The sequence below is a fragment of the Rosa chinensis genome, chromosome 3 (assembly GCF_002994745.2).
Source record: "Rosa chinensis cultivar Old Blush chromosome 3, RchiOBHm-V2, whole genome shotgun sequence".
Taxonomy (NCBI): domain Eukaryota; kingdom Viridiplantae; phylum Streptophyta; class Magnoliopsida; order Rosales; family Rosaceae; genus Rosa; species Rosa chinensis.
The window spans coordinates 13,190,916-13,203,149 of NC_037090.1; the positions used below are offsets into that span (position 1 = coordinate 13,190,916).

Genomic DNA, 12,234 nt, shown 5'->3' on the forward strand with positions numbered 1-12,234 from the left:
TTATTGGGTTATCAATCATTTAAGTAATACATGCATGCTTCCTCATGCATGCGCATTATAGCTACTTATAATAAAAGATTATATTTTTGCATGCTATGATATGGTTTTTTGGAGAGTTGGATGTCACTTAACTCACGGTGGATGTATATATATGTCTCCATTATTTTTCAGACAAAAAAGAAAAGACTAGTGGAAACTGATCTGCTAAATTTCTCTGTGTCCTTCCATAATGGAATGAACCTAGCTAGCAAAGGAAACGATATCAGAATAGTTTGATCGAGAAGTACGTACTGAAATCTATGGCACTTTGTCCAACAGATATTAAAGCAGTTTCTTAACTGGGTATATCCCAATTCCCTAAGGGCATGTGGTTCATTGAAGTTTGCAATGGGAACAGATTTAAGACGGTGATTTTGCCAAAATCTATGGCTTTTCTTTGCATCGAACATTACTGCCCAGTCAATATTCTAGCGAGCTAGCTTCTTTATGTCCCCTGCTAGCTCTTAAAATTAGAACTAGGGCAAACACAACATGGATGGCCTACTAGGTCTTTCTTGCTTACTCCTTTTGTTCGTCATAAACATTGTAAGCCAGAACGACGACACTTCAAAGTTTCCAAAGAATGGTCGACACAAATCAAAACTCACAAGGATATGTAGTCACTAATTAAGCTTGCTTAGACTGGAAGCTTGGTAGCTCCTTTTATTAGTAATTGTTGTCAAACAAAGTTGGCCTTTTTGCTTTGACAATATAATAGTATATGCTTGCAAGCTAAATACATACTAGTTAAGCTAGCTAGTGAGCTTTTCAAGTATTAAATGGTGGCATCATTTAAAGTCAAGAAAGGAAATCGCCTCACTTGGATACTTTACTCTTCAGGTAGCTTCTGCTATGAAGTATATATGACCTTAATTGCCCTAAAATCAACCCAGACTTCATTAAAAATTTCATGAACGTACACATTTTCTACTAGAGGTGATGATAATTAACAATTCGACCAAGAATTCATTACAAATTTCATGGAAATCCTCATTTTCTACTAGAGGTGATGATAATTAACAATTCTAGTTATGCTAATTATCCTTTACTGAGATTGATTTATTCTTCAACAAAGACAAAATCTATCAAACATATTTAGCAATGTGTATAAACAAATCATTGATTTTTAGCAACAGAATCATGAATCCATGATTTTGAATAAACTCTACGTCGGTGCATAGATTGATAACATCCTGGAGGACATGGAGTCATTTGCTTGTAATAAGATGTGCAAATTGAATATTCTATCGAAATGCAATAATTGGAGCATATTATAAACTTGAGGATCAGATGATAATGCCAGCCAAGAACTTTAATTCCAGCAGAGAATCAGCTAGCACATGATCAAACACATAGAATAGTACAACACTTTTGTTAAACATGTTCCATATTCTCATTCAAATTGAATTCCATAAACTCATACACTCACTAGTATTGCAAACATGCTAGCTAAGCTCATACAAGGCCTTCTAAAACTAAATTTAGAAAGGAATGAAAAGAGGAAGAAAAAGAAAAAAAAACTGAGCTCGTCAATGGCGAAGAAACAAATTAAAATCATCGAAAAACCTACCATTTCTAGGGTTTCTACTTGATCATGAAGATGAACAAAGTAAACCCATCCACCCATCCTCACATTTCTTCGTACTCAACGAGTCGGATGTGGAAGTACCATTAATTTGTTTAGAGTTAATTTCGATCTAGAGCTAATTGAAGCTGCGACACACAAGGAAAAACCTCAAAACTAAATTTATAGTGGATGATTGGTGGCAGTGGAAGTAGAGCTAAACCCAGAAAGATCAGTCCACGCAGTTGTTGAAGTACCATTCCCATTCCCACCGGAGTTAATCCAGTACTGACTATCATTCCCTCCTTGGATCCCCAACAGCTGCCTAGACAAGTTCAACTCTTGTTGCTGATGATTCTGATGGTGAGGATCTTCCGTCTTCACCGAAGCCATTTGCGAAGAAACCCCAACACTGCTACCGGACGATAGTAGCCTCGGCCGCACCTGATTATAACCTGGAAACTCAACTCCACTACCCTCAAACAAACCAGGAGAAGGATCCAAACCTCCACTCAAGAAAGGAAACGACGGCGTTTGCTGTTGAAACCTCCATTGCTGCTCAAAAAGCGACCCGGTGGGAGTACTAGTAATTCCTCCACCTAAGCCGCTCCCTATCTGAAAACCCAAGTCTCCTACTCCGCCGCCGCCGTAGTTCATGCCGTAGTTCAGGCCGAGATTCTCGCTGGCTGCGAAGTGGTGGTCATTGAAAGGGTTGATGAAACGAAGTGGTGGGATTTGAGGGCTCAACCCAGCTGCTATCATATCAACGGTTCCAGTTGAACTGTTGGAGGGAATTGCTTGACCGGATGAGCTAGCCGAACCAGTGGGACGGTCCGAGCTGCTGACTGGAGATTTAGACCGGCTACTTCCTCCTTTGCTGCTCCTTTTGTTTCTCCTGCAGCCGCCTCCCACGGGAACGTTCCTCAGCGCGCCGCCACGTGTCCAGTAGCGTCGGCAGGTCTTGCAGAAGTGGCGGGGCTGCGTGAGGCTGTAGTTGTTGAAGTAGCAGAACTTGGTGTTGGTGGACTCGCAGCGAGGGCATTTGAGTGCTGGCTCCGGCATGGGGATGTTAGCCATGCGGGCTCGATCGGCCATGGAACCTGGCCTGATCGAGCCCGCACCTCCAGGCCCGCTGCCACCACCGCCAGGATTTGAAGGCGGTGGTGGCGGGGGAGGCGGAAGCGGATGGAGCTGAGAGTTGTTGATGTTGTTGCTGTTGTTGTTGTTGCTGCTTCCGGATAGTAAGTGATGATGATGATGATGATGAGGACTTGGTTGCTGCAATTAAAGAGGAACATATTCAAAGATTGTTAGAAAGCAAAAATCAAATATCTGTAGTATATTCAAGAAGCCAGACGATAAAAAACAAAAGCAAGAGGAATATTTGGCTTTTGAAAAAAAAGATTGAAGAAGAAGAGAATTAAGCTAGCTCCGGATTCATTACCTGTTGCCAGTTGGCTGGATCAAGATAAGCTGGAATGGAGGAAAAAACCATGGTGATCTATATCTTGTAGTCTTGTGGCACCCTTTAATTCTTTTATCTCTTTTGTAAAGGTTGATGGGGGGTTTTTTGGAGATAATACTGAGCTAGCTAGTAGTGGAAAGAATCACATCAACAATTTGCAGACACAGAGTGAGTGAGAGAGAAAGAGAAAGAGAAAGGGGAAAGATGAGGAGGAGGAGAGGAGAAGGAGCAAAAATAAAGTAGGGGGCTTTTGTGTATTTATATCCTAATAATCTAGTTGGTTGTTGATGATGTTGGTGTTATTACCTCCTCACTAAGACTTACTGCTCTTTTTGTTTTATTGCTTTTTAGGGTTTTAAGAAGAGGATGTTTTTTCTTTCTTAATCAATAAGCTTCTCTCTCTCTCTCTCTCTGACATTGTGGGTGCTATGTGCTTGAGAAAAAGAGATCAGTGGCCCTGATTTTGCATGGAAAAAGTTGTTGTAGACCATGCTTGATGTTTAGTTTAATGTTATGGAATAGAATCATATTGTAGTTTATGACCAAACTCCCATTTTGAGATTTAAAATTATATAGTAAGGTGGAAAATAATCAATGGGTGATAGATTAAGGAAAAGAAATGCATGGGATTATGTTTAAGTAAATAGTTGTAAATGAATATTAAGATAATGAAAAAGAAAAGGTGGTTCTTGTATGTATGGGGGGGTATGGGGGAGGGTGAAGCTTTGGTGGTGGTGGTGATGAAAAGAGTGGCACAGTCGAAGTGTCCGAACGAACCTACCCTTTAAGCCCGGTCCGCTGTCTGCTTCCTTCCCCACTCTGCTTTATTTTTATTTTTTTTGCATGGGAATATTATGTACACCTTCCTCTCTATCTCTGCTCATTTCCTTCACACTCACTTGAAATGACTGTCATGGTCAAAAGTGAAAATCTTCCGTTTAAAAGGAATTTTGCAGTTTAAGAGGAATCTTCCAATGAAAATCATTCCCATTTTATATGTTTATTATAAAACAATCAAACTATCAAAGTTGTCCAGTATCATTTAGTCTACTGATATCAGTGATTATTTTATAAATGGAATGTCTTGAATTCAACTCACTACCTAGTTGAATCAAGAATATATTCTAGTAAAAGAGAAAAATATGTCAAAGTCAAAACATTTGCATAGATGTAGAATACCAACCAAAATCAATAATCACACTCTTAGTTCGAGATGGAGTTGATATATATATGTAGATTTCTGATTTGTCACATACACTTTATGGTCTCCATTGACTCCCCCTACACGCCCATTTCAGATTAGTGAAAGGGATAAACATCGTGTTTTACCTCACAAGTTAAAAGAATTGAATTTATTCTCACTTTAAAGTGACAATATTCTACATGTAGTTTACTTCATCTTATTGCAACAAAGATTAACAAAGGTAATATACTAATTACTTTTCTTGATATAATGATTCTAAAGCAACAAAACTCATATGCAAAACTGAATATTCAAATACATGCTAGCTATACGGGTTCTAAAAGTTAATGATCTCATAAGACAAATCCAAATCTTTGGTCATGTTAAATACCATTGCCTTTTGCTGAAACCTTAAAACTACTCATGATAATTTGTACAAATATATCATAATTTCCTTTTCTTTTGTAGTTTGTGTACCATATATGGCCTTCTTGTACAGCTCAGTATCTGGTTCATCATTTTGGAGTTTCTGTTTCAGAGTTCCAAAGAAAGGGTCTGGTGCCTCCAGAAGCCATGCCAGAACTTGAAGACGAGTAAACTGAAGAACTTTGAGACACATTTCTACTTTCTGGCAATTGGTGGCACCGCAATAGCTTCAGAATGGAAGTATCATCGTGCAAGGAGAAAGGGGTACTGCCAAACACATGCAAGTCAGAAATTTATGGTGCAGAACAGCATTAGAGTGTCTCCATAGTAAGGTAAAGTAGTAAAGTACTCATACCTATTGAAGTCACAGTGCACCAACTGCATATCTTCAGAAATCTCAATCTCAACCGTAGCATTATTGCTTGTCTAAAATAAAAACCAAATAGTGAAAAGTTAGGCTATGCACCTCAGACAAAATGAGAGAGCAAGCTGTTGAAATGGTATTCATATAATCAAGAAAAGATGATTCTAAATTTTGTAAAACTACTAGTCCACCAACTTGAGTTTATACCAAGAAATTCAACAGGAGTGCAGGAAACTGAACTGTTTTATCGTAAGACTAAATTTTAGTAAATTGCTCTGGCAAATCTTCAGCAGCCAAATGGAAAATGGCCAACAGCAGTTTTTCTTATTTCACAGAGGATAAAAGTTTCGTATGTTTCTTCTACGTGATACAGAATTCTGTTTAGCAACAGCATAAAAACCAAGCAACCTGTCAGCAAGTGGTAGATTGATAGCATATCCTAGGAACAGGTCATCTCTTGCTCCTAATTAAGCAATAGCGAGAAAGAGGATATCTTCCTTCCTACACCTAACAGACGAATGGTTGACCTTCAGCCCAACTAATTATCAAGTTAATGCAGCACACTCCTTGGTAATCATTGTTAGTAGGATTAATATAAACTTCTAACACATTTCAACCAATTTAATAGTGAAAAGCCTAATAAGATTATGTCAGTATTAACATGTTCAGGAATGAAGTTTATAAAGGGTCAGCAGTATCTGATGAACATATATACTATGCCTCATTGGAAATGTCTACCAAGCTAGTTCCTAAGTTTCCCTTAATCCGCAAACAAGATAATGTGGATCATAGCTCTTGGCCATTGCCAATTGGCTTAGTTGGTAAAGAGTAGAATGGGGAGATGAGTCTTGAACAGTTGAACTTATTATCAATAGTGCAAACAAAAGTTAAATGCATATGCTTCAAATGTAAGATTGTATGGAATTCAATTAGAGCTATATATAAAATTGAATTTATAATGTGGACCATAGCTCTTGGCCATTGCCCATTGGCTTAGTTGGTAAAGAGTAGAATGGGGAGATGAGTCTTGAACTTGGTATAATAATGAAACAAAATTTAAATGCATGCTTCAAATGTAAGATTGTATGGAATTCAATTAGAACTATAAAATTGATTTCTAACCATCATAATGCCAGCAAACAACCAATAAGATCTATATACCTGAGCCAGTATAAATGGAAAAGAAAATCCTTTGTGGCGACTGTTTCCACTCTTGATCAACTGCTTATTACGCAACATCAAATTCTGGAGATCTGCCATCTTTTGATCCCAACAAAAAGAAAAACAGAAATGCTGGCTATGAGAAAATAAGCCAATACAATTATTTGACTAGGCAGAATAAAACAAAAAATTTCAATGAAATGATTAATGATCAAACAAACTCCACCTGTCGAAATACATTTGACCACATACAATCAAATTTCAAATTCTTCATTTAATGTGTAGTACAGACGTGTGTGTGTGATTGTGTTTTTAACCCTTTTTATGGGCAATCACATACTAGCCATTGGTTATTACAATTTGACAGGTAAAGATTTAATGCAATTCATGTTAGCAAAGATTTCTTACAATGATTGAATAAGATTCAACCACCAGTGAAACTCCACAATACCACAACAATAAATACTAGGAAAATCCATCCAAAAACTATACAGCAGTTATACGACTGCAAGGATTTCAAATTCATTACTTGTTCTTCCAAGTCTTTCAAGTAAGCCTCTTTTGCACCAATCCTGCCCATCAATTTAACCCGCTGAGCCTGGAAGGAATAAAATCATCATCAAACCACGCCAATCTCAAAATTTTGTAACATGTTTGTATGTCATGTGATAAAAAAGTAATAACATCTACCAACCTTAATACCTTCCAGATCAATAACATTTGTATCTGGAAGTCCTTTCCACTGGATTTGTTTTTTCTCTTTGGTGATGATATCCATTGCCATAAGAACATTTAATGCATCATATACTCGTCGTCGTATGTTTTTCTCATCAAACTGAAAAGTTGAAATTTCATTTTTAGAACAATTGAAAGAATATTGAAGAACAATAGCAATGATTATGACAATGTAGATACTAGATAGTTATATTTACTAGTTGAACCTCACTCAAAGCTTCTGTTTCACCGTAAATTCCAGGTAACTCTGAAATGATCTCATCTGCAACCTGAACAACATCACTATTATTAATTACATATGCTAAAACATTCAATGGTCCAAGAAGGAAGAACTTATCTGAAGCTTTTTTGGAGCAGTGGATTGGTTGTCGGCAAGAAAACACAGAATCCAATTGTGAACAATGACCTCTAATTTGAATCACATATATTACTTTCATACAAATAGGTAAACCCCAAACTGATTCTAGTAAAAGGCACGTGCAATACCAGCAAAGGAAAAGATTAATAACTTGATCACATAAACAATTGCTACAGAATGGATCGCTTAGTTATTTCCACAATGCTGTAGCAAAGAAACTACCCTCAAAACGAAAGAAACCATACCTCATTATATGTTGCTCTTCCCTTGCTCTTCAACTTGCTGCAAACTGAATAGAAAAGAAGAAATATATTTTCACTAACCACAGTTTTTGAAATAGTACTCTTTTACACATATAGGCTTCTTAATTTCACACCCATAGACAAACGATACAAGCAGATGCTGAATGATCAAATGCAGCAAGACCTTTCTCTCTTATTCATGTTAGAAGGAAATAGTTTTAACTTGTGTATAAAAATTACTGACCTATGGCGCTGAACTGACGTAGACCTCCAGCTGTATATCTTGAGCCCCTTTTCTTCTTTCCCGCATTTCTGTTGCAGAAACGAAAGCATTTCAGACAATACATAAACTTAATGAGAGAGATGAACCACTTGATACAGCCTACTGGTGAAAGTTAAGACTTAACTACGCAAGTCTGAAAGTATGCTATGGCTAATAAAGTATTGCAATGATTCTTGTTAAATCGAATCGCAAGAATATGAAAAACAAACCAAAATTACGTGAGACACAGGCACTTGTGCTCACTTGTCAACATCTGGTGTACTTGTACTGTCACAATGGAAAGTCATACTGTTCGAGGAGCTCCGGACACTCTCAGAAGCAGCTGCATTGCTCGCCGAAGCTGACCTAGGAGTTATTGGGCTAGAATTTCTCCGAGATAGCTCACCAAAAGAGTCTCCGAAATACTCAAACTCCATTACTGTCTGGAAGCTGCTAAGCTTGGAAGTGAAAGAAGAAAACTGCAAGTTAAAGAAAATCTTAGTGGGAAATTACAAAAGGTCCTACAAGGATCATACCGAACCATAGCATTTCGCAACACATACTTGCTCATACTCACGAATCTCTCATAGTTTCGAATTAAAATTAGAGCTAATTGACATTGTATGTTCAACTCTTAAAATTTGAATTCAATGTCAGGATCTGAGCTTAGAAACTCAAACAAATGCAAGCGAAATCCCAATTTGCTAGATCAAATAGAACCCCTAATTTTGTAGAGTAAGGAAATGAAAATAAGGAAGATGAGTAAATTACAAGAAATTAGAGGCAGGAAGTTGTTGGGTAAAGTTTGGAGTGTAAAAGCGAAATGGAGGCGTTAAGTTTGAGTAGAGAGAGAGTGAAGAATCTGACCTGAGGAGCGAGGTGTTTCAATGGCGACGAAGGGAACCCTAGAATTAGAGGCAATGTTACAGCGCATAAATTCGACTTGGAGTTCCCGCTTTCGCGAATATGAAAGATCAAAAGGCAGAGACACTCTGAATAGCAAACATGTACTTAAACGGTTAAATAGATAAATGAGGCAAAATTAAACAACAAGGTTTCGTGGTGTAGTTGGTTATCACGTCAGTCTAACACACTGAAGGTCTCCGGTTCGAACCCGGGCGAAGCCATTAATAGTATTTTTTGTTTGGCTCTTCTTAACTCTTAAGTGGCTTTTCTTTGGGTCTGTTTAGGACCCCAATCTATCCAAAAAAAACAGTGGCTTCTTCCAAATTCCAAGTTCGTTTTGCGTCTTTACTTCAACTGTAGAAATGCTGTGAGCATAAATCTTGCAGCCAGACGTGTGCTTCTTGATTTGAATAGCAGTCCAGCGATGCCAATTTTCCCACGCTCCGAGGCAAAGTCATTTTTCTACAGCCATTGCATGAAGCGCATGGTTGTTGCCTGGTTTCAAACTTTCATCGACTCACTCTGTGATAACATGTTATCGCGTGATAGGAACACCTCAAATGCGAGTTCTTCTTGCACATATCAGATTAAGCTTAAACACAAGTGTGTTTTGGACCATAGACGTGCTGTTCCTAATTTCCTATTGATTAGCTTGTTTAAGCCAACTATGTGCATGGGCACTGCACCATCTTATTAGCACAGATATTAGACAAAAGCAGGGTCCCAAAAGATAAGCCACAGTACAGGATGACATGTAAAAAATTGAAGAAAACAAAATATAGGAGGGAAACAAGACATGGCAAAGACTATTTACACTGCTTGGACCTGAAATTTTCAGAATCGAGAAGTTTCACAATCAGTTTCTCTAGTCTCTTTGAAACAACAGTAGGTTTTACAGCCACTGGATTCCCATAAACTGAACATCTATCTTTACCTGTACTTCCTAAACACCAACCACCGGGTGTAACATGCCCGCTTGGTCTCCTCAAGAGCTCCTTATCAATTTTGTCAAGAACCGGATCATCCCTCACAAATGGACTGGCGAAGGGAGCTCCCGCTTGGATGATGTCTTTGTAATGTTCCAGTGTTAGATGAACTGGATTTAGCTTTGGAGGACTATCCCACCTTATGTAATGCAAGTCATGATTCACAGTCGTGTTCTGGTAATCCTTATGGTTGCAGATAACAGTGTGGAAGTAGCCCTCTGTGGATGACAGGAAATTGGTATAATACATGAGAAGAGTGCGGGGAAGATTGTCCCATCCCAAAACACAGAATTCAAGGAATGATCTTGTCAGCACCACCCCTGTAGACCCTGAAAGTAGAAAGGTTTACATTTTAGATCTGCAAAGTAAAATGGCTGTACAACATCAGCCACAGAGAGGAAACTATGCAGAATAACCACAGTTCCAATAAAATTCTCCAACTAGTACAATATGCTCCATTGCAAAACCGAGTATACATTTCTGTTTAGTAGATGTAAAAGGACTATGCTATGTTCAACATGACAAGACTGAAGCCCTGCACAGGACTATTGCAACAATACACTGGTTAAAAGTCTAAAGAATAGTCAGGATGACCATCAACAACATTTTATAATATCCTAGTATCAGGGTTATCATTGTGAAATGTCAGTAATGAAATTAGAGGACCTATGGCTTAAGAACTTGGAAATCACTAGTTTCATGAGAAACAGTGCTCAATGCTAAATTACATTGATTCTTGGAAGAAACTAACCCAACACATAGTTTGAAGAAATTCCAGCTGCTGTAAGCTTATCTTTTCTAGGTAAATGACGCAAGTGAAGAAGCTCTTCAGAAAGCTCAAAAAAAAGTTACACAATTTGTTCGGTTTTTGAAGCATATTAACCACTCACTCAAAACCTACCGTATGGGATCTGTTGAACTATTTCCAAGTTATATTTCCGATTTAGCTAAGAATCTAGCACTCTCAAGTATATACTCGATCAGTACAAGCCAGCATCCAATACTATCTCACAGAATTTACTCAATTTCATAAACTCAACTGTAAAGGATATGCAAAGACTACAATACTAGCTGGCATTAAAATAAACGCAGAACATTAATATTCTTAATGTAGATAAAGTGCAGTACCCATGAATAACTTGAAGGAAGCTGGCAGTGACCTTCTCTCTTTAGCCCAAAACACACCGGATTTCTTAGTGTGGTACAAACCCGGATCAATTATAATAGGCCTCGCTCTTTGATTTCTGCAACATTTTCATAAGAACACCAACTCTAACGCTGAAACAAAGAACTAGAATAGTAGAATACGAATCCAAAATGAGTATGCTCACTCTTTCCACCCAATATTGCTAGTGTGCTCCAGAAAGTTGAGGTCCCTTGGCAAGTATGAAAATATATGCAGCAAATCTAAAATCCCCAAAACAACCATAATTAGCAAACATAACCAATCTGTAATTTCACAAATTAGAACCATAATTAGTAAAACTCACCATCTTGGGACATGAGCGGATAATCCGAAGCACTGAGATTAATAAACCAATCCCAATCCTCGGCCCGCTTGAGCAAAATCGCAACCGCGTGCAGCGTCGCCGCCAACACCGTCGGACCTTTCGCGGTCACCAAATCCGCGGTTCCAACCACCATCGCATTCCGAAACGCGTTCATCACACTCTCGGACTTGACGTACTTGGCGAGCTCGAGCCTCTCGGCGTCGGAAGCTTCCAGATCGAGGTGGAGCAAGTAGTAATTTCTCGGGTGGTACGCCGCCTGAAGCAGCCGCTTCAGCTGAGGGCCGTCACCTTCAGAACCGGTAATCAGGTAAGCGAATCTCGGGAGCCCTAGGCCGTAGTTCTCGTCGTCGTCGTCGCTGTCGACGAAATACTGGTCGGGATTAGGGAATCGGCGGTGGTCGTAGGTGAAGTCGGGGCCGGAGGAGGAGGAGGAGGAGTACTTGGCGTGGGTGGTGGTGAGGGCGAGGAGAGCGAGGAGGAGGAGGGCGGAGGTCGCGGTTAGAATGACGAGCCATTGAGGCTGATTGTGGCTGGTTCGTTTCATGGAGGTGTGGGAATTAGGGTTTTCTGGGATCGGAGGAAGCGGAGAGGGTTAGGTGATTTTGGCGGTTGGTGAATGGAGAGGGTGAGGTGGTGGTGGTGGTGTTGGCGTGAAGGTTGGTCCTTTTTTTTTTTACAGGTGGGAAATGGCCCAATTGGACTATTGGAGAGGGAAAGCATACCTGTTGAAATTTTAATTTGAATTGTCGGTTAGGATCTGCTGCCGCTCGGACTTTTCCCCTTTCCGTAGGACCTAATCTATTTCTAGTGTTAACTGATTGGGTTTTTGAATAACATATGGAACCAATTAATAAATCAGAGTGGCGCGTGGTGGGACCATAACTTTCAGGTTTCACTGTTCCAAGATCGAAACCTGATGTGATTATGTATTATTTTTAAAGGGAAATTATGGAAAATGTCAAATTAGAGTATGAAATGATAAAAAGGTCACCTAGTTTTCTACTTGATAAAAAGGTTCATCATGAATTGTTA

At 38.9% G+C, this 12,234-nt stretch overlaps 3 protein-coding genes and 1 non-coding gene across 7 annotated transcripts; 1 reads left to right on the forward strand and 3 right to left on the reverse strand.

Annotated features, from left to right (window-relative positions):
* Nucleotides 1-1,408: 1,408 nt before the first annotated feature.
* Nucleotides 1,409-3,309, reverse strand: LOC112192890 (dof zinc finger protein DOF2.4). The gene is made up of 2 exons (XM_024332805.2): nucleotides 3,048-3,309; nucleotides 1,409-2,881 (listed from the first exon to the last, which is right to left on the reverse strand). Exons 1-2 carry the CDS (start codon nucleotides 3,096-3,098, stop codon nucleotides 1,787-1,789), a joined length of 1,146 nt encoding a protein of 381 aa, XP_024188573.1. The 5' UTR covers nucleotides 3,099-3,309; the 3' UTR covers nucleotides 1,409-1,786.
* Nucleotides 3,310-4,517: 1,208 nt separating this feature from the next.
* LOC112193770 (transcription factor-like protein DPA) lies at nucleotides 4,518-9,337 on the reverse strand. 4 transcript variants are annotated; one of them, XM_024333998.2, is made up of 10 exons: nucleotides 8,667-9,337; nucleotides 8,064-8,249; nucleotides 7,782-7,849; nucleotides 7,541-7,584; nucleotides 7,135-7,206; nucleotides 6,897-7,037; nucleotides 6,732-6,800; nucleotides 6,203-6,301; nucleotides 5,033-5,103; nucleotides 4,518-4,944 (listed from the first exon to the last, which is right to left on the reverse strand). In XM_024333998.2, exons 2-10 carry the CDS (start codon nucleotides 8,234-8,236, stop codon nucleotides 4,767-4,769), a joined length of 915 nt encoding a protein of 304 aa, XP_024189766.1. In that variant the 5' UTR covers nucleotides 8,237-8,249; nucleotides 8,667-9,337; the 3' UTR covers nucleotides 4,518-4,766. The 4 variants fall into 4 exon arrangements, with proteins under 4 accessions (XP_024189766.1, XP_024189767.1, XP_024189765.1 ...); XM_024333999.2 differs by having other exon boundaries at nucleotides 7,144-7,206; nucleotides 8,064-8,278; XM_024333997.2 differs by having other exon boundaries at nucleotides 8,064-8,278.
* On the forward strand, nucleotides 8,853-8,926 carry TRNAV-AAC. The gene has a single exon. It is a non-coding gene; the product is annotated as a tRNA-Val (tRNA).
* A 123-nt stretch (nucleotides 9,338-9,460) lies between the features above and the next one.
* Nucleotides 9,461-11,923, reverse strand: LOC112193769 (beta-glucuronosyltransferase GlcAT14C). The gene is made up of 4 exons (XM_024333996.2): nucleotides 11,182-11,923; nucleotides 11,023-11,098; nucleotides 10,820-10,935; nucleotides 9,461-10,020 (listed from the first exon to the last, which is right to left on the reverse strand). Exons 1-4 carry the CDS (start codon nucleotides 11,744-11,746, stop codon nucleotides 9,512-9,514), a joined length of 1,266 nt encoding a protein of 421 aa, XP_024189764.1. The 5' UTR covers nucleotides 11,747-11,923; the 3' UTR covers nucleotides 9,461-9,511.
* Nucleotides 11,924-12,234: the final 311 nt, after the last annotated feature.